Genomic DNA, 22270 nt, shown 5'->3' with positions numbered 1-22270 from the left:
ATACTCATAATATTGTACTGGGTACCAAAATATCTTTTATTTTTTAATGAATATGACTTTTAGAGTAAATCTACATTGCAGCACAAAGCAGAAATTTCCATGCTAGCTTCAAGCCTCCTGAAATAGTGTGACAGTCCTAATATGGGATCTGAAATCGTATAGCTACATTAGTGCAAGATAATGCCCAATATCATAAATCCACATTTGAATGTCAGTTAGCTCATGAATCCTGCCACAGCATGTAAATGCAGCTGCGTTGTTTCTTCTGGAACTTGGTGAGTGTCTCTGCACCACACTCCCTTGCACAGCACAGACATGCCTTTATGAGAATACTGGTGATTTATCCCATGCTTCTTATTCTAGCAAAATAAGAACTAGGTTCCATATTATGTATCTTTAAATTTGTTTCTTATCTGTGGAAAATCAAGAAATTAGCATTTTGGTCTCCTTTGTACCTCATAATACAGTATTTTCACCATTTTAGGTAGTTAGTGTCAGTACTGTGTTAACAAAAATTGTTTTAAAATTCAGATAGAACAACTCTGAACATATCTATAGTAGATTGCTATTCTGTCTTTCATAATGGTAAATAGCTTCAGTCTCTCCTATTTATCTATTCAGTCCCTCCTATTTATTTTAGTGTATTTAGGGTTTTAACTTTGTAATTAGGCGTAATCTTAGTGTTTTTATAAAGTCTGTATAAATGTTGTAACTGATGCCTGTATCACTGAAAGTTAGGAAACCTCAGTTTAACAGCTAAATGCTTTTGGATCCAAGTCTCATTGCCTTATAATCTTTTAATATACTTATCGTCTCAGCATGCTTGTAGTATCATAGAAATGTCATCTTGGAGAAGATTTTGGATGATAACCTATTCTTAAAAACATCTGAAGAACAGATTCCATTCCATTCCCCTTTATCTGCTTCTGGTACTACATCACACAAATAGAAAGTTTTTTCTAAATATCTGACCTAAATTTTCCTAATTTCAGATTGAACATATTACTGCTTCTCCTGTAGACTTAGAAATAAGATAATCGTAGACTACTTTATATTAGTCTTTATGGTATTATAAAACTGTTATGTTCTTTATTTCTGGTCTTTTCTAAACCAAGCAATCCTATTTTCTGTTTTGCATTTTCTAGACCTATTTTCGCATTTTTTTGCTTTTTTGGACTCTTTCCAATTAGTCTGGGATTTTGGTTTTCCTTTTTTGCTTGGTTTTTTTGTTATGGTTTTTGTGTTTTTTTTTTTTTTTTTTAATGAGATGCTCAAATCTGGTATTTACTCCTCTAATAAAGGTACAAATTAGAAGTAATTACCTCATGTGCCATATATGCAACATTCCTATTAACACATCTCTAAATTACATCATTTTTATATCAGCACCGTATTGTTGATTCACAGTCAACTTGCAGTTCATGACAGTCACTGCATCTTTTTGTACAGCAGTGGCTGTGGCCAGATCCTGTCTATTTTGCATTTACGTATTTGATTTTGCCTTGTCAACTGTAGCATTTTCCACTTGTCTCTACTGAAATAAATCCAATTGCTTTTGGACCAGCTTGTCAGTTTGTAAAGGTCATTCTAAATTTCAATCATCTTCTCTCCTAGCTTGATGTCTTCAGAATACTTGATGCATTTTTTCTATTACTTCATGTCTTGAGTTGGTAATGAAACTTGTTATGAAAACCGTGTATAGCACAGATCCCTGGAGGATCATCAGAAAGATGCCCTTATGAATTGACATTAGGCCACTGGCGACTGCTCTCTGAGAATCTTTTTTCAAGTATTTTGTGATGATTCCAGCCAGAACATATCTCCTTTATTTGCTTATGAAAGTGTCGTGTAGGACTTGTACCCATGACTGTTGTCCTGTTATTCGGTTGGCAGGAGAAAGGAATAGTTTTATGTATGGCATATTTTTTATAAACTCATATTGACTATTTTTATTACTTTATCATTATAATCTTTGTATTGAAATATTTATTATTTAAATGTTTTCCAAAATAGTGGGCTAAGAGTTGAGCTGACTGGATGGTTTAACTGGATCCTCTGCTTACCAGAGGAGGAGCTGTGCCACATAAGAATGTGAGTTAGGCCCACACACAATCTTGGAAATCCAGCTTGGAGCCTATCTGCATCTTTAAACTTTTTAAGCTTTTTAAGTAGGGGTTAGATCTCTCACAGGACGTGACTATGTGAGCACCGGAATGTCTGAAAATCCAGTTTTCTTATCTGATATCTGAGAATAGATTGCAGATACATAAGTTATGCACATAATCTCTCTCTCTCTTTAAAATAAGCAGATTTTATGCTGTCTCTATCGTATACTGGTAGTGACAGAGTAGAAGCAGTCAATAGGAACTGGTTGCAATTCCCTGCTTGTCTCTTTAGCATTAGCCCTCAGTTAGTCCGTGCCAGCTAAGCTAGTCCATGCCAGCTAAGCTAGTCCATGCCAGCTGGCAGTGAATCTCAAGGAACCATCTGCTTCCTGGGTACAGCCAGAACATACCTAATTTTGGCAACTTTAGCTTAATATGCCACCTGACCCAAAAATCTCCACTAGAGATTCCCATTTTACCACAAGAATCCCAAACTAGGAATTGATGGCAAATTGGTTTTCCCTTTCTGCCTCAAAGCAGAAGAAAGAAAAGAAAAGAATGTGCCGGGGGCTTTTAAGACTTCCGTCTCTTTAAATTATATTTTACCTCATTTTAATAGTTAGCCTATTAACAAAGGAATCATTATATATTGCAGTTAAACTGTTTGTTAGCTCTGCTTATTTCTTTAAAGTGTAAAAGTCTATATCATTGCTCAATTTCTGTTAGGTATAAATGATCTCTTTCTCATCACATTTTTAATTTGTTTTTTTTAAAAACAGATCATTTCTACTTCTTGGAAGGACAAAATGATGCTCTGCTGTGTGGCAATAGCTCAGATGCAGGGTAAGAAAACGGTCATCATTTTTCATTATGCATCAAGAAAAAATAATTAGCTACTTAGAATAGCTCAGGTGGTCAACTTTAGTATCAGCTGTACCATAGAGCTGCAAATTACCGATGTTTTGCAATTGAAGCTGTACCTAAATATAACCATCTATGTGATTTGAGTTTACACAGGCACTTTCATCAGCATCTTAGGCTAATTTTGTAAAGGTAACCACATGAATGCTATGTGCATAAATGTTGCTGCTGGCTTGCTGACAACTGTTTATCATCAACCATGCTAGTTGACATTCTTCTCTTGTCCTGGTGGAGATGTGTTGATATGACAAATTGTGGGGAAGGGTAGATTACTATTAGTTATATTATTAAAGCATTGAAATATCATTAGGAAATGGAATTAAAAATTGAAAACCAATAAGATATATTTTTTTATCTTAGGTATGTAGAATAAAATTTTACTTGTTCATAATTTCATTAGCAACTGGTACTCCTGAACAATTTTGTGATTTACTATAGCATATCGTAATTTAGAGTAGTTGTTAAAAATAGCATTTCCTCTTCTTTTGTAGTCAATGTCCAGAAGGATATATATGTGTGAAAGCTGGTAGAAACCCCAACTATGGCTACACAAGTTTTGATACATTCAGTTGGGCATTCTTGTCACTGTTTCGATTGATGACTCAGGACTTTTGGGAGAATCTTTACCAGCTGGTGAGGACTTACTAAATAAACAGCACCATCACCAATACCATTACTACATAGTACTTGCATAGTTATTTTCATTCACGTGTCCCTAAGGCCTTTGGGACAGAAATCATCTTTTATTTCATATATGTAAGCTGTCTAAAACAATAGGGCCCTTGTTCATGATTTAGGTTCCCATGTGCTACTCAAATACATAATAAGAAATAGCTGCTATTTTATGAAGGTGGTTAAGCATTATTGTTTCTTTTCACAAATGAGTAAATGAACTTAAGTTGTTAAAGCTTCTTACCCAAACATGCTGTAAATAGATGCTAGTTAAATTGATTTGTAGTCTAGTACAAATATGTTGTCTTTGAAAAGGTTACATCTTGTCCCTGAACTACACGTATCCTTAACCTGAAGGACAGTGATGTTGTGCAGCGTGACATTTTGTATACTGCACTGTCTTTGTGGCATTGTAGTTTGGGACTGATGAGACAAGAAGGTAAGATGCTGGTTAGTGGCCCCACTACTGTTAGATTTAAAGGCTATAATATAGACATATAGTGGGAGCAGCAACTGCTACTACAGATTCTCATTGGTAGAAGTTCTGAATTATTCAAGCTACAGAATCTTATTTACCTTGACCATAGTAGACGCAAAACTTGGATTTTTGCACATGTAGCCAGGATATAATACTATTTGTATATAGAAAAAGTAACTAAATAATCTTGTGCTAACACAAAGCAATCTTATAATGTATTTCTAGATTATAACACAGATGCTGCCATATTATGCAACAGTATTTAAAAGTCTGCTAAAAATGTGTATTATCTCTTTTTCTCCAGACACTGCGTGCTGCTGGGAAAACATACATGATATTTTTTGTTTTGGTCATTTTCCTGGGTTCTTTCTACCTGATTAACTTGATCCTGGCTGTGGTTGCCATGGCCTATGAAGAACAGAATCAAGCAACCATGGAAGAAGCAGAGCAGAAAGAGGCAGAATTTCAGCAAATGCTGGAACAACTGAAAAAGCAACAGGAAGAAGCTCAGGTATCCCTGTAAAGTAAAATTCCTTCTTCCATTCATGATTGTGATCGGATGCTTTATGTCCACATATGAGAATACTTTTACTCCCCTACTCCTAACAATATATTACCTTCAGTCTTATAAATTCCTTCATTTTGCAAACAATCTTTATTGTTTTCCATTGCACTGTTTCTGCTGGCTTGAGTGAACCTGTTAATTTGTGACAAAAATGATAACTAATAAGCTAGAGTACTGGATTTTCAAAATGGAGATGGAAATTAACTTTTTTACTGAGCACTTGAACAAGTTGCCCAGAGTGCTTGTGGAATCACCATCCTTGGAGATAATCAAAAGCCATCTGGACATGGTCCTGGGCAACCTGCTTTAGGTGACCCTGTCTGTGCTGGGGAGTTGGACACGATGACCTCCAGAGGTTCCTTTCCAACCTCAACTATTCTGTGATTCTGTGAAATGGAGATGGACATGTGGGAAAAAAGCCCCCAGGTATTCTGTTTATTTAAGTAACAGAAGCAAAACTATCGTAGGTACTGTGGGAGAAATATTTTGCTTCAGCAACATTTGGCTTTTTCTACTCCTTCCCCAGCTCTCACAGCAGAAAGCCATAGTTTTCCAGTTTTAAAGAAAACTGGAAAAAGTGGAGAAACTGGAGAAAACGCTTCTGTGGTACAGACATCATGATTACATACTGCTTTGAAATTCCTTTTCATTTTTTGAAGATTCTGAAATCTTTAATAGGATAATTGATAATGTCTGCTTGGCATGTGGCCACATAGAGCAGAAGTTGAACTATGTCTTCCATGTAAGCACATGACTAAAGTCAGCAATAGGGCTTTTTTGTTTGGTTGGTTAGTTGGTATCTGTTTTTTTTTTTTACCACAACTTGTAAATAAATGTTAATCAAACGTTCCACAAATGTTTGAAACTTCAAACAGCAACAGGTCTCTAATAGCCTGCAGTTTAACTCAAATATCTGATTATGATTTGCAAAACTGAGATAAACAATGTTACACCAGATCTTTAATAGACTAGAAAGTATTCAAAATCCAGCAAAATGGTATAAGAAAGCGTTGCTTCCTGTTAACAGGGATTTTTCCTGTTGTTTGAGCCTTGACTCCCTACTTTTACATAGTATTTCAGGTGAAAAATTCATTGCAACATATTACTCCAATCTAAAACAGATGCTCGTTAACTTGGTTGTCTCACAGCACAGTTTTCCCTTGGCCTGCTCTAACTCCTGGTTTGTGGATCAGTGGGAAATTATGGTTCCTGTGGTATTTCACAAATTATACTTGTTATGATATGCTGGGTTCAGTGAAGTGGGATCATTGATTTTATTTCAAAATCATTGTTTTTTTAAGAATGGCAATAAATTTGAAATAGTGAGTGGTGTGTGTTTGTATAAATATTGTAAATTGCATATGTGCTTGTACGTATAGGCAGCAGCAGCAGCTGCAGCAGCTGACTCAAGAGATTATAGTGGAGTAGGTGGAATAGGTGGATTCTCCGAAAGTTCTTCTGAGGCATCAAAACTGAGCTCAAAGAGTGCTAAAGAGAGGAGGAATAGAAGAAAGAAGAAAAAGCAAAAAGAACAATCTGAAGGCGAGGAGAAGGATGGGGAAGAATTTCACAAATCTGAATCAGAGGAAAGCATCAAAAGGAAAGGTTTCCGATTTTCCATTGAGGGGAATAGACTGACATACGAAAAGAGATTCTCTTCCCCACACCAGGTACCATAGTATTATTACCTCTTAAACACCTTTGTTGTCTACTCATCATATAAACAAAACCCTGTAAAGTAGGTTGGTCAATTCTTGCAAAAGATACCACAGATTCTTTAATATCTTAAATCAAAGTATGACCTAGTTAATGCCAAAGATGATACTGTAAGAATTGGACAGATTTTGTCTTTATTCTGAATTTATGTGTGAAAAATCAAAACAATGTGTATTAATTAAAATTAGTTGTATTTCAAGTTTCTTAATGAAAATGGACCTATTTCCCCATCAAGATGGATGTATTCAGCATGATCAGTGGCTTCAAAATTTGGTGTACACATACAAAGGAATTTCATGTTTAAATGAGAAAAGTACTAAATTTGGGATGCAAAATCCCAGTAGAAATTGCATAAACGTTCATGTGAAATTTGACAAATTAATTGATGTGAAACTATTAATTGTGTTATCTTAAAGAAGGTGGAAATATGTGTGGCAATGTGTCCTTGCATGTGTTCTCTTACATTGAAACACCAGTGACTCAGAGTGCCATCTGCATCTCCCATCCAGACATTGATTTCATTTGATAGTTTTATTATGTTATCCCTTCTACAGTTTTCAGAGCTCCTCTTCATTTGCCCACCTCTGACTCTCCCCTCAGCACTTCAAGTCCAGATCTCACATCCATTCTGTCCTTTTTCTGCCCCTTTGTGTGCCTCAATATGCTTCTTCCTTTTATCCCCACCTTCTCAATTCTCCCTGGTCTTTATGACTTGCTTTCTCCCTCTTTTTAGTCACTATTACTAAACTCATTCCTTCCTTTTTAATCCTCTTCTGTTACTGTCTCTGGAAAGCCTGTTTCATCCCTAAATAGATCATGAGCATTCATATTCTCTTCATGTATCACTTTCTCCAGCTCCCATTCTCAAAGCAGCTCAGACCTCTTCATCCAATATTTTCTTACTAAGGACTGTCCTCTTTAGATCAGACTGTGGTGGGAATATAATGTTTCTAGCTTCCTATTTCTGCAAAGTTAACTCCTCCTTCCGCTTCCTTAACGTACTTCCTTTTTTAATAGTACTGCATCCTTTTTTTTTTCCCCCTCCCTTGGTCTGCCACCATTTTATGTTGTTAACTGTCTAACTAATCTCTGTAAGACTTCATTGCTGAATTTAGTTATTCATGATTCATTCTGTTCCTTATACAAATTTTCACACCTATATCCATTGACTTCAACTTCATATTGAAGACCCATCTGATCCCTTAGGTGCATATTCTTGCTTGTGTCTTCATTGAAACTGCAGCTCACTTCATCCATCTTGTAAGAAATGAAGCATTCCTCATACAAATTTCTTCTCTTACCTTTTCATCTCCAAGTTCATTTACAGCTGTTTACTATGACAGTCTAGCAATCCCCTCCCCTCTGGTTTTCCAACCCTAGTTCCTTTTCACTCTGGGTTCTAGCCACTAAACAGAAATTCCACTCACCGGTTTTTAGTGACCTTTTCCTAGACAAAACTCAGGTTTACATCTCATCTTTGACATTTTCCTTGACATTTCACTTGGCTTCAATGTAACTGACCATTATGTTCTTCTTGGAAAACTTATTCTTCCTAACATTCATGATTTCGTTTCCTCTCAGTTCTCCTGGTTTAGTTGTGCTTTAGAAGATCGTTTTACCCATCTGAGTTTTCTAAGGGATTTCCACAAGGCTTTTGCTAGTTCCCTTCTCTCTCTTTTTCTTTTTTCTTTTTTTTTTTAAACTCTAGTCTGGACCCACAACTGTGAATCCTGTGAAGCATTTTTAACTTGGACCTCTTTCCATGTTCCAATTACTGCTGTATTCATCAAGAATGTTGTTGCAAAGAGCACTAACCTATCTCATTGCTTTTACCTAATTTGCTAGTAAAAGTATCTACCTAAAGATATTTTTTTAATACCATAAAACATACTGTACCTAAAGTTCCTGCCAGGCCGCCTTGTCTACTTACAGTAAACAAGTCAAGTCCCAGCTTTGACTGACCCATGCCAGCATCCATAACCTCCTGTGAAATTTTCAAACTAGTTGCTTTGAGCTCTTTCTGGTATGCTGCCCCTCATGCTTGGAAGAAGCTCCCATGAGTTTCCACAGTACACTTCATTGCTTTCCTCAAATCCCTCTTTAAAACTCTCTTTTACCATGCTGCCTACAGAAAGCTTGACAGGGAAGTGACTTCAGGTGAGCTAAGACTGCTATTTATCATACCCATCAATTTTGCCCCCTTGTATTCCCTCTCTTTTTGTATCCATCTGTTGTGTTACACTTAGATGATAAGTTCTTTGCGGAGTGCCTTTTTGTTCTCCATTTTGCAGTACCTAGAACAATGGGGCTCAGGTCCATAAAGATAAGTTGCAGAAAAGAAACAAAGACACTACTTTGTTATGTATCATCTCTGCTGTTCATAGAGGTCTTGGGTGAAATCAGATGCTAATGCTAATCAATGAAGTCAAGAGAATCACTGATATGAATTAAAGTTAAGAATATGTATAATTATTTGCAAGAGCAGAGCATTATTTTGACTCTGATCCTGAAAAGATCCTCCCATAGCAGAACATTTACTCACATGAGTAAACAGATGAAGATTAGTGAGACTGTTCATACAAAATTATAGGCATGGCTTTGCATATTCAGGATAGCTAAGACTCTAAAAAAGAAATAAAAACCTTATTGTGGCCTACTTGACTAGTATCTGAAAAAATATGTACATTTTTTTAAACTAGGCAGTATTTGGGAGCTACCTCTGTGTGCAGACTGAGTCACAGGAAATTTGCCTAAAATTTTATTTACTCAGCCTGTTAGACTAATGGCAACCTGAGGTAAATAGTGTCTAGATGTGCTTACTCAGTTTATGAACAGTTGGTAATAAAACAGGCAGAACGGCAGAGGAAACAATTCTGTCAAGCAATTTCTTTTACTCTAATTAAACCAATTGATTTCATATATCCAAAGTAGTAAAATAACTAGTCTTTGTCTGTCACTTATGTGCTCTTTGTTTACTACCCAAAAGGGATTGTATTGGGGGGGCTGTACCAGTTCATTTCTTTGTAGATGACCTTACCTTTTAAGACATATTAATACTGTGGTTTTTTCCTCTGTATGAAAACATTATATTTAAAAGGATTTTCATCTGATGATAATCATTGTTTTTATTTGCCTACAGTCTTTGCTGAGCATTCGTGGCTCCCTGTTTTCCCCAAGGCGCAACAGCAGAACAAGTCTTTTCAGCTTCAGAGGTCGAGCAAAGGACGTAGGATCAGAAAATGACTTTGCTGATGATGAGCACAGCACTTTTGAAGACAATGAGAGCAGAAGAGACTCTCTGTTTGTTCCTCATAGACATGGTGAACGGCGCAACAGTAACATTAGTCAGGCCAGTAGGTCATCCAGGACAGTACCTCCACTTCCAGCAAATGGGAAGATGCACAGCACTGTGGATTGCAATGGAGTAGTTTCTTTAGTCGGTGGGCCGCCAGCTCTGACGTCACCTACTGGACAGCTTCTGCCAGAGGTGATGATTGATAAAGCAGCCACTGCTAGCAATGTAAGGAAGTCTGCAATAGCTCAGGCATGATGTCCTCTCCCTGTATGATCAGCTACTGTTTCTACAAAATTTAGTCACTTGGGAATTATTCCCTTTCTGGCCAAGCTGTGAATACTCCTTTCATATATTCCAGTTATAAGCTAAAGTAGAAGCTGAAATTGTCTAGCTCTCATTAACTATATATGTGAAAATATATGCTAATTTACTGGGAATTAACAGAATAGCATAGTAAGCCATTGAATAAATGTAGTATGTGTAGTCTTACACCCGTTGATTCATTATGCTGAAGACTTAACTGGAAGGTTCTGTATTCATATATCAGACAGGATCTCAAAAAGAAAAAAAAATTAATTATATTTATTTAATGGAATATATTAAATGAGTATTTAACTTCCCACTGACCATATATGAAACTTTTGATATAACACTGATAGTACAACTTACATGGGCTGTGATAGTGTTCCTGTAACATAGTTAATTTTTCTGGGTTTTTTTTGGGGAGATGTCAACATTATTAAATATTTTTTCTTTTATTTTGTTTGAGAACATGTGCTAGGAAATTGATAATTTATTCTAAATTAAGAGTTATCTTAAGAAAATACACTTACTCTTTGTGCTTTTACTGCTAGCTGTGTGGGCTGTGCATTTTCATGTTTGGAAAAAGACTTCACTGCCTAATCAGATATTTACAGCAGAGCTCATTGACAAGCATTGTGAAACTTTTTATAGTCTAAAAACTGTTCATAGACTGAAATCTGTTTTAACGTCTCAGCCCTGTTTCAGCAAAGTCCTTGAAAACATATTCTTTAAGCACAAGAGCAATCCTACTGATCTATTTGACTATTTGCTATATACAAAGTTAGGCATGCATTGGTCTATTGCGAAACCACGACATAAAAGGAGCATGGTGCAGGACAGCAGAGCGTTTTAAACCATTATACTTCTATAATAATTTATAGTGTTATTAAATGAACCATCAATAGGCTATTTTATCAGTGTTTTATTTTCAGGGCACTACTACAGAAACTGACTTAAGAAAGAGACGGTCTAGTTCTTATCATGTTCCTATGGACTACCTAACAGATCCTAGTGCAAGGCAAAGAGCAATGAGTATAGCCAGCATGCTTACAAACACAATGGAAGGTATGTAACACAGAATTTTTGGATGAGAATGCCATAAAGTGCTATGAAATGTATGATACATTAAGTAGTAGTGGTGTTTTAAGGCAGCTATTTCAGCCTAAAGGGTACAGGCAAGATGAGATTTGTATATAGAGGTAGTATTTTTTTTTTAAAGATGGACTGATATATTTGGAAAAGCAGTCAAGCTTTCAATATACTCATAGGTTTGAGGTGGAAGCAGCAAACTTCCAAGTTAAATGCAAGCAGAAAGCAATTGATCAATGCAATGTTTCTCTAGAGAAGTTATGTTTAGGGGTAAAAGCTCTTTTTAGATTACTGAAATGGCTATGCTTCTTGCAGTAGAACAATCCCCTTCTACCAATTCAACAGACATGCTGTTTCACGAAGGAAGGATCACGTTCTTTCTGTAAGGCTAAATACAATGAATCTGAATCATGGAATTAAGCAACTACTTGTAAGAAGGGGCAAAACATTACTTTGAGGCTTAAATGACTGTGCCCAAAATAGCAAATAGCAAGGTAATAATGAGCAGTTTTGCACATGTGGACCATAATACTGTCTAAATAGTCGTCCAGTTTCAGGTTTGTTCTAAATGTTTATCTTTCACAAGGAAACTTTTAAATATTTTATTCATTCTGTGTGTAGAATCATAGAATGGTTTGGGTTGGAAGGGATCTTGAAGATTATCTTGTTCCAACCCCGCTGCCATGGGGAGGAACACCTTCCACTAGACCAGGTTGCTCAAAACCTCATCCAACCGGACCTTGAACACTTCCAGGGAGGGGGCATCCACAACCTCTCTGGGCAACCTGTTCCAGTGTCTCATCAACCTCACAGTAAAGAATTTCTTCCTAATATCTAATCTAAATCTACCCCCTTTCAGTTTAAAACCGTTACCCCTCATCCTATCACTACACTCCCTGATAAAGAGTCCCTCCCCATCTTTCCTGTAGGCCCCCTTTAAGTACTGGAAGGCTGCTATAAGGTCTCCCCAGAGCCTTTTCTTCTCTAGGGTAAACCACCCCAACTCTCTCAGCCTGTCCTCATAGGGGAGGTGCTCCAGCCCCTGATCATCTTTGTGGCCCTCCTCTGGGCCTGCTCTAATAGGTCCATGTCTTTCTTATGCTGGGGACCCTAGAACTGAACGCAGTACTCCAGGTGGTGTCTCACAAGAGTGGAGTAGAGGGGGAGAATCGCCTCCCTCGAACTGCTAGTTACACTTCTGACGCAGGCCAGGTTGAGATTGGCTTTCTGGGCTGCGAGTGCCCATTGCCAGCTCATATTCAGTTTTTCATCCACCCATACCCCCAAGTCTTTCTCCACAGGGCTGCTCTCAGTCCACTCATCACCCAGCCTGTATGCCAGATTTCTAAGACAAATTTCTATTTTGCATCCTATGTAGTATTTGCTTGTGAATGATTATTTTATGTATTGAATATTTAGTATTCTTTTTACATCAAATTTAAAACATAGTGGGACAGATTATTTTTAATTGTAATTCTTTTGACTGACAGTAGCCTTGGTTTCAAAAGGTCTACAATGTCAACACAGTTTATCAACAGTACCTTGGAAAACAGCATTTAGGCCTCAAGGAAATACCCAGGTGATACTGGAATAGAGAAATATGTTTAAAATGTTATTTTCATTTTTCTCTCTAGAACTGGAAGAATCCAGACAGAAATGCCCACCATGCTGGTATAAATTTGCTAATACTTGCTTGATTTGGGACTGCTGTACTCCCTGGCTGAAAGTCAAACATATTGTAAATTTGATTGTGATGGACCCATTTGTTGATCTGGCCATTACTATCTGCATTGTCCTAAACACCCTGTTCATGGCCATGGAGCACTATCCAATGACAGAACAGTTTAGTGGTGTGCTTTCAGTAGGAAACCTTGTAAGTCTTTCATGATGTGCCATGTATGTGAAATGCATTTTTCTTAAATAATTCTTCTGTGATCTATGTACATATGTTTAAAAGGAAATGTTGACTACATATTTATAGGCTTGGGATGGTTGAATTTAAATTTAAGCTGTACTGAATCCCTCTTTGTTGACATTTGTGGATTTTGCCACTCTTGCTTTGTGGAGCAAAAGACAGTAAGATTTATTGAGTCAATATGCATTTTGATTTTTAAAACTTTCAGCTTCTGTCATTGAAGCTGGTTAAAGGAATTTATCTAATATTTTTTCTTGGATGCATACTTACAAATCATAAGAACTTTCAGTTCTGTTCCCACACCTGTTCTGCTCCTTCACTAGCACCTACTGAGGTCCTGCGCGTTCAGGGAATTGTAGAGGGGAAAGACCCCATGGCAATGGGGTCTGCCAGTAAGCATGGCAGATTTACTGCAACTCTGCAGGAGATGGTGAAATGGCATGACAGTGCCTTCCGCAGCTCATCCTGAAGAAGAATAGTTCTGCTGACCTTTCAGTATACTATTTTTTCTTAATAAAATAATTGTCCCTCTCATAAACTTATCTTTATCCCTAGAAGCAAAAAGATGTCCCAAGGGCAAAGATGAGATCTAAGGAGGAAAAACTGAGCATTAAAATCAGAAGAGATTCTGTGTATTGGTATTTATATAGGCTAGATAAAAACCGTATTTTTTCCCATTTACCTCTTTTTCTTTGGAAACCAAACATTGTGATGCATATGCAAGCTTCAAATCTGAATTTAATTCCTAACCCCAATGTATGGCAATACAGAGAAGCTGTTCAGATTTATCATGGATTGCTTGCTGAAGGTATAACTTACCAAAAGTTGATACTGTTAGTTTTATTTTTTAAATATTTTCTCATTAAACTGGAGTAAGAAACTGTGTTTTCCTTGCAGGTGTTTACTGGAATTTTCACAGCAGAAATGTTTCTCAAGATAATTGCCATGGATCCTTATTATTATTTCCAAGAGGGCTGGAATATTTTTGATGGTTTTATTGTGAGTCTTAGTTTAATGGAGCTTGGCCTTGCAAATGTAGAAGGATTATCTGTCCTTCGATCATTCCGATTGGTAAATATACTAAATAAAATATGTTTCTGTGTTATATTTTTGTATTTGTGCATGTATGTTGTGCATTTTTCATTTGTACATTATATATTTGGCTAAGACAGATCTTTTCATGAGAACTTACAAAATACTAAATTGCATACCCACTAGATGGCATGTATCTATTATGTCAAGTTTGTTTTATACATTACCTTAGTAACATCTAGTTCTTCTTCAAGACATTGTCAACATCAATTCTGTTCTTGCAGTGAGTGTGCTTTAAGGATTAACTTTTTTTAATAGTAGTATCTCTTAAGAGTCTTTTTCTCCCTAGATGAGGGAATAAAAAATGCAAGAGCCACAGGCCCTCACTACCTGTGACTGAAGATCAGTAAATTGCTTAGTAAATAACAGATTAGTTAATAAAAGTTTATTGACAGTTTTAGCTGATAGACTTCCATTACCAGTTGACTTATATGGTTAGTTTTAGAAGAAAGTAGTGTCAAGATTTTTCTTTGGATAGAGATTTTTCATCACTACCAGCCTTCTCCTTACCATCCTCTGCAAGGGTCCATCCTCTGTCTAACAGCTTTTCTGTTCGGAAGTCACTACAATATCTCTGTCACTAGATATCACTGTCATGAATAGGACCTTGAAAAACCTTGGTCTTGCTGAAGACTAGGCTAGCATACAAGCTGATGTTCAAATCCTCTTCTGAAAAGACCGACAGTAAGAGACAGGAAGCTAGAGTTCCTAATCATCAAGCTCAACTTTTGCCTTAAATAAAGCAAAAAATATTTAAATAAAAGTTAAGTAAACCCCCTTTAAAAAAAGAGGGGGTTTAAATTCATCCATTTGCTGGTTCTCTGTATAGCATTGTATTGCATTTTGCCTAAAGTCTAATATCTGTCTGGATTGACTTCTCCCTCAGTAATAGAATTCTGTTTTCAACTTCGCATCTATATATGTTATTTATGTCTCATCCCATGAAATAATATTTAGATTTAGATTCCTTTTAGTATTCTCCTCTTTCAGTTGTCTGAACACTTGCTGTATCTTTCCAAATATTTTCATTTTTGTCTGTTTTAAATAATACAACCATCAATCAGAAAAAGGAGGGGCGACAAAGGAAAATAATTAGGCTGTAGCTTCAATTGTGCATTCCCGTGCAAGGTTTTTGTCCCGTCTATATTAAAGTTGTACTTTAATATAACACTTTCCTTTCTGTTTTTCTCAATGTTGTATGACAAACTTTGTAAGACACATTATGCTTATTTTAAGTGACAGAAAAGATATTGTTAAAGACACTTGCAAGTAACTTGTATGTCTGTCATTAACAACTCTAGCTTATTTCTCGTTCTAGGAAAACCATTTCTTCCATCTCTCTGCCACTTAAGATGAAAGAGATCTGGAAGCATCTATACACTTACAATCCTATTAAACTGATCACATTTCATATGTGCTGGTTTATTTTTAGTAATAATGTCTTGGAGTTAACTAAAGGAGAAAGATTGTTTTGTCCAACTTATCCAACAAGTACAACTTGTTTATAGATATCTAAAGTCACCAAAAGAGGCAGAGTCTGAATTGGAGACTTTGTGATAATTGCAATGTAATTGAAATGAGCATAGAGACAGTATTTTTGATTTCTTATTACTTGAATCAGGACTTAAGACTGCTGATGTCTAATATTGTACAAAGAACCAGAAACATAAATTTTGTAACTAAAGTTTCTAAAGGTTACATGAGACATGATTTATACACAGGGTAACTGAAATATGAAATGTATAGCAATAATTTCATTACAATTAGTAACATGAATAACTGTATACTCTTCTTCTGTTTTGCAGCTTCGAGTTTTCAAGTTGGCAAAATCTTGGCCAACTCTAAATATGCTGATTAAGATTATTGGCAACTCAGTGGGGGCTTTGGGAAATCTGACCCTGGTGCTGGCCATCATTGTGTTCATTTTCGCTGTGGTTGGAATGCAGCTGTTTGGGAAAAGCTACAAGGAATGTGTCTGCAAGATCTCTAGCGACTGTGAACTTCCACGCTGGCACATGCATGACTTTTTCCACTCTTTCCTGATTGTATTTCGAGTGCTGTGTGGAGAATGGATAGAAACAATGTGGGACTGCATGGAGGTTGCAGGCCAAACTATGTGCCTTACGGTCTTCATGATGGTCATGGTGATTGGAAACCTAGTGGTACGTAATCAGTGGGGATTTTTTAAAACTATTAGAACATATTTTCTATTTTTCATGATACAGAAATCAGAGATGAAGACTGGAGAAGGACTTCAGGAGATCATGTAATTCATTTGCACTTTCTCTAAACCAGGTTCAAATATACCTTGATCATTTATGAAAAATATTTGTCTACCTTTTCTCTTAAATCTTCAGTAAGTTTCTAACCTCTTTGGGAAGATCAGTGCTGAATTATGCTTATAGTTAAAAATTCCTTTTAAAAAAACATCTAACTTAAATCACCTTTTACAGCCAATTAAACTGAGTGGTCTCAGTAGCGATGGAAAACAGTTGGTCTTCATGACAACATTTATAATACTTAAAGGCTTACTGTTTCCACTTTCAGTCTTTTCTTTCTTAAACAAAATAAGCCTAGCTGTTCAATTTTTTCTCATAGGTGATGATTTCTAAACTACTTATCCCTTTTGCTACTGGCCTCTGAATTCCTCCCAAGCAGCATTTTGAATAGAGACACAAGTACTGAATGATGTGGAATAATCAGTTTTACGCACAGTCTGTCATAATTACATGTAGTCCAAATTTCTCTTGTATGTTTGTAAAAAGTCATGCAAGAAAGTCTGAAATAGTTTCCTAAAATTGAGGTGTATCACATCTGTGGACTCTATCTCTTAGCTAGTTTTCCTGCCCAAAACAAAAATAGCCTGATATATTCTCGGCAAATATATAAGTTTGTTATATTCTGAATTAGAGACACTGAAACTGTGGTCTGTTGAACTGTAGAAGACTGGAGTCTGCCTTCATTCCCCTCGCCTATGAACGCTACAGTGGATGTAGCTTGCATAAATTACTACATCATGTATCCTGCTGCCTTACGTCATTCTCCATTTTGAGGAGCAGACCTGACTACTTCCAGTGTGAAGGAGAAAGTCAAGGAACCGCTCAGATTTTCACCTATATTAGTCAAGTTAAGCTAAAAATGTTTTTGACAAGTTATAATAAAATATGGGGGACAGGGATTATGGACTGGAAAGAATAGGAGGAAGGAGGGTTGAAATAAAGTGCTAGCTGTGAAATAAAAATTGCGTCATATTGAATAACCCATAATGGAATTACTTTTATGACTTAAAAATAAGAGATCCAGGATATTTTCTTCTTACTGTCTTTTAGGTACTCAACCTCTTTTTGGCCTTGCTGCTGAGCTCATTTAGTTCAGACAACCTTGCTGCTACAGACGATGATAATGAAATGAACAATCTACAGATTGCTGTGGCAAGGATTCAGAAGGGAATAGATTATGTGAAGAGAAAAGTGCGTGAATTCATCCAAAAAGCCTTTGTTAGAAAGCAGAAAGTTTTAGATGAAATCAAACCTCTTGAAGACCTAAACAACAAAAAAGACAGCTGTATTTCCAACCACACAATAGTAGAAATAGGTAAAAACCTTACCTATCTTAAAGAAGGGAATGGAACTACCAGTGGCATAGGCAGCAGCGTGGAAAAATATGTTGTTGATGAAAGTGATTACATGTCATTCATAAACAACCCAAGTCTCACTGTGACAGTGCCAATTGCTGTCGGGGAATCAGATTTTGAAAATTTAAATACAGAGGAGTTCAGCAGCGAGTCAGACCTAGAAGAAAGCAAAGAGGTAAGACTATTTCTATATTTAAAATACTCTGATGCTTTTCTTTTTTCCGTAAGGTTACTAGTGTTGTATTCAAATCTCTAATTCCTGTGTAACAGCGCATACAAACTTGTAATGGCATTTAAGGTAAATTGATGTAAGGTTGCAGGTTTTGAATGAGATGGTAGTACAGTATTGCATTTACAGTAATGATCAAGATGCATAAGACAATTTTTTAGAAAATTAATACTTTTTTTCTATTTTATTTAGTTAAATCATGAACAAGAAAATGAGCCAATTTAATAGCCCTGGATACCAAAATTCTTACAAAATGTGTGTGGATTGTGCAAGTTTGTCCATGCTTATTTCATCAGTGCAGTTTATTTACTCTTTTGTCTGCTTTCTGGAGTGCCTCCTGTCAAATTAACAGTTCATTTTGATGCTTTTAACCTTTCTGATATAGTCAAAATACATCTACATACATCATAAGTACATTTGAATACTGGACCAGCATCACTAAATGATTTCATATAAATCACTAATAATCTATCTGATAGTAGCAGAACCACTGAAGAAGTGAAGTAATGGCCTTATGGTAAAAAAGTTATGAAGCTTTATATCTCAGTATAAGATCCTTTCATACGGCTACCCACTGTCATTTTCAAAGCTTTAAGATATTTGAATCTGTTACCTACTGTGACCGTAGTAAAATGTACCTCTTTCTGGCACCATGTGGTGCCAAATGGACAAATCTGAGCTAGCACTTAGTGAGCTACAGTGAATGCCGAAGCCATTGTTACTGTGTTAACCCAGTGCTCTGTCCTGCACAATTGTACATGGTGGGGGCACACCACCTCAAGTGGAGTAAGTCTATGCTATGCTAGCTCATTCAGCATTAGCATGGGTGTTTTTGAACAGTACTGCATGCTACAGTGTAGACATAAACTAACATAAAGGTTTTCATAAGTGATTTCCTCGCTCTTGAATCTGAGGGTATAAATATGGATAAGATTCTAGCAATTCTTACCCCGAGATCCTTTTTTATACAGACTGCATCACACATTTAGTCATATTTTCTTGTTTCTTACCAGAAATGTCTTTATTGTTCTTTTAAAAATATTTCTTTTTTGCAGATTGTTTGTATTAGTATTTATCTTACTCTTCAAAACCATGACTTGGGTGTAGAACAAAGCAGAAGTTATTGTAGTTATGTACGCAGAACCTTTAATTGTTCTGTGTAACGAAGAGGGTGATTATGAAAGTTTCTTGGTCTGAACGTAGGATTTTAGTTTATTCTATCTTTGTACATAGGATAAGAAAAGGAATCTTTTTCAGGCACCTTTACACCACAGAGAGCTAGTGCATTGTTCTGTCCTTCCATTGTTCTGCTGTTCCATCGTTCTATTGTCCCATTGTTAACTGTTTCAAAACTTACTGCTGCCAAAGGAGCAGCACATTCTACTGCTAATCTGGTCAAATTCCACCTATCAGTGATATCATCCATAATGATTGCATATGACAGTAATGGCACAGGTTATTTTTCTGTCTTTTTGTAAATCACGTAATTTCTTGGTATAGGCCTGGTCCTTCTGGGTTTGTTCTTTTTTCCTGCTAATCATGTTCAAGTCCATCTATCACTTTCAGCCTTTTCCCTGCGTAGCAACTAGTGATAGCCAGAGGAGGTACTGCAAGTTTGGGAATAAAGTGTCTTAAGTTAAAGTTCAGTACTAGGAAACAGAATACTTTGGATTTCTTAATCACAAAATATTTATTGCTATCTTGGTGGAGTAACAAATACCTATCTGTCATTCTGTATTTGTCTGTAAAGTTAGTATAGTATTTTTATCAGTTTCAAGGGTGCTGTCAACCTAAACCTATCATTTTTCATAAAACATTCTAAATGCCTCAATTGAAAAGTGTGAAGAAGACACTGTTAGTTTATTCTGCAGATATATTGTAACTGGCAAAGATGCTTCAGATTATATTCCTGTATGAATGACACTAAAAGAAAATGTTCTGACACAGATACAGTTTGAGATGCTGACTGTCAAGTCCCAGTACAATCAGAAGTATGCACTCAGGAAAACTCCCCTCTCTTCGCTTCTTATTTTGTGCTCCCACCCATATTAGATTAATTCTGATAATGTTACTGATTCTGATACTACCACTACTCATGGTAGTAGTAAACCATGTTTTAAATTGTCCTATATGGTTTTCCTGTGCTTGTTCTTTTTTAAAAGTTATGAAGTTATGTACGTATTAACTGAAGTTTTATCAAAATGGATTATAGCTCTGATAATTTTTAATTGGCAACTTCTCTGCAAAAAGTAATTTGGAAGTATAATTGGATTCTACTAATTTAAATACTATATGTCATTAAAATGACTGAGAAAGAAGTAATTTAAATATTTTCATTAGTGATTATTAGATTAATTAGCTGCTGAAGTCTGTTTTTAAAAATGTAATCACAGGACTGTTCTGTACTACTGGACTATTCTCCATTTCTTATGCTGAAGCTACAATTGTTGTGCAGAAAATAATTTGTGATTCACTGAATAGTGGTAGCAAGAAGCAACATGACTTCATGTAGTGCCTAATGATTAAGGCATCTGTTTTGAGAACGAAATCTTTCCCTGCTACAAAATCTGTTTATAATTTTTTAACAGTCAATAGTCAGTGGCTAAAATGCAGAAACTGCCTTGAAATAGAGACCGAAACCTGAATTTCCTATATGAATTCCCTGATCACCAACATTCTCCCTTTTGCTTCTTTTTGTAGCCTGCTCAGTCTTTAACTATTTACTGCACAAGAGCATTATGTCAGTAGAACAGATGGAGGATGTAACTTATTCAAACCTATAGGCTGTTGGTTAGCAGGACTGACTATGACCACAATGACAATGGTGTATCTATTTCTTCATTGTATAATGTTGGTATGACTGCTGACTGTCTTCGTTAGCCAAATCTTTCCTTTTCCCAATGGAAGGACCCCAATTGGGTTATTCTACAAGGTGACAAAAATATTGGTTTGAATTCCTATAGGGAAAATTTTTAAAGCACATTATCCCACATTTGAGACGTGAGCTCCAGTCATTAAGCTTCCACCATAAAAGAAAGACTTTCTCCTCCAGATACAATATTTAAAAGAAAACAGTGTCCTCATTGCATTCTTGGAGGCACTTAATCCTGTAAATGTGTGTGTTAATCATGCTTCAGGAACTGCAAACTGATCAGGTGATAAGACAAAGAAATGCATATTCAGTCAGGAATGAGCTAGTGCCAAGCAATTTTGACTGGTCAAGCCTGAAACTCTTCTGAGCATATTCAGGACCAAAATTTCTTACTCTTGCAGAAGATAAAGGTGAAAAATTGAAAAGAAATGTTTACAAATTTCAGGCACCTTCAAGAGAGACACAGCAGTTAAGCAAAGACATTGTGAGCATATTTCATATTTAAGTGCCTAAATTTCAAATAGATTTTAATCACAAAAGTGCATTTTTTTATCTTAATCCTAGTTCCTACTCTTCACTAGATAATTCTTATCCGCCATGGTTTTTGATATAGAGAAGAGTGATGGCTTATTTAGTCGCAGGACCAACACTCTTGTCATGAAAATGATCCATAGCAAAAGAAGGCATTTTTTTAAATTAAAAAAAGTGACCACAAATGGCTTTTTGTTCAAGGCTTCCTCTTTTTTGTCATGCCATAATATGCCTTGCATTTCTGCTGTCTCATGTTTTCCCATTTATATGATTCTGCTGTTGCCGAGTGTTGATCTGCCAGTCACTTCATTGCTTATACCGCAAATTAAAAGAACTGAAGTTAGAAACTGCCACCAAACCATGTTCAGTTAGCAGTATCCCAAATGAAAGGCAGCTTAGGCATCCATGTGCTGTGAGAACACTCTGCACAAGATAGCCAGATGCTAATAAGCGTGTGTCTGTGTGCTTTTGCTTTTCTCTGTGTATACACATGCATACACGTATTCACTGTGGTATAGGGCAATAAGCTGAATTTCTACAAAGTAATTATCATTTATTAGCAAGTTTTAATTAATGTTTGGTGAATTCTTTATTATAACATACATCTTTTCCAGTATTTTGGTGGAAATGTTAACTAGATTATGCCTTTCTAGAAACAATACATACAATATTGTACATGCTAGTAGGTGTGAATTTACAAGGAATTTTCTAGAAAATTGCCTGAAACCTAAAATAGAATTAATTATGAGAACATTGTGTCCATAAGAATGGTAGTGGGGGAATACAATGTAATAAGGGAATTAGAGAACAAATCCTAAATAAAACTGTACCATGAAAGTAGGGCCATTAACAA

General features: G+C 36.1%; 1 protein-coding gene across 1 annotated transcript in view; it reads left to right on the top strand.

Moving 5' to 3' along the window:
- SCN2A (sodium voltage-gated channel alpha subunit 2) overlaps nt 1–22270 on the top strand; it is a 56940-nt gene that overhangs the window by 11727 nt on the left and 22943 nt on the right. The window contains exons 8-17 of the mRNA XM_050900241.1: nt 2885–2948; nt 3518–3659; nt 4481–4687; nt 6121–6411; nt 9597–9977; nt 10988–11120; nt 12779–13017; nt 13957–14130; nt 15957–16313; nt 17481–17960. Coding sequence (XP_050756198.1) covers nt 2885–2948; nt 3518–3659; nt 4481–4687; nt 6121–6411; nt 9597–9977; nt 10988–11120; nt 12779–13017; nt 13957–14130; nt 15957–16313; nt 17481–17960 — 2468 coding nt within the window. The remainder of the gene's footprint in view (nt 1–2884; nt 2949–3517; nt 3660–4480; nt 4688–6120; nt 6412–9596; nt 9978–10987; nt 11121–12778; nt 13018–13956; nt 14131–15956; nt 16314–17480; nt 17961–22270) is intronic.

The sequence above is a fragment of the Gymnogyps californianus genome, chromosome 7 (assembly GCF_018139145.2).
Source record: "Gymnogyps californianus isolate 813 chromosome 7, ASM1813914v2, whole genome shotgun sequence".
Lineage (NCBI taxonomy): Eukaryota > Metazoa > Chordata > Aves > Accipitriformes > Cathartidae > Gymnogyps > Gymnogyps californianus.
The sequence above is the reverse complement of the archived record's forward strand: the minus strand, read 5'-3'. Positions and strand labels throughout refer to the sequence as shown.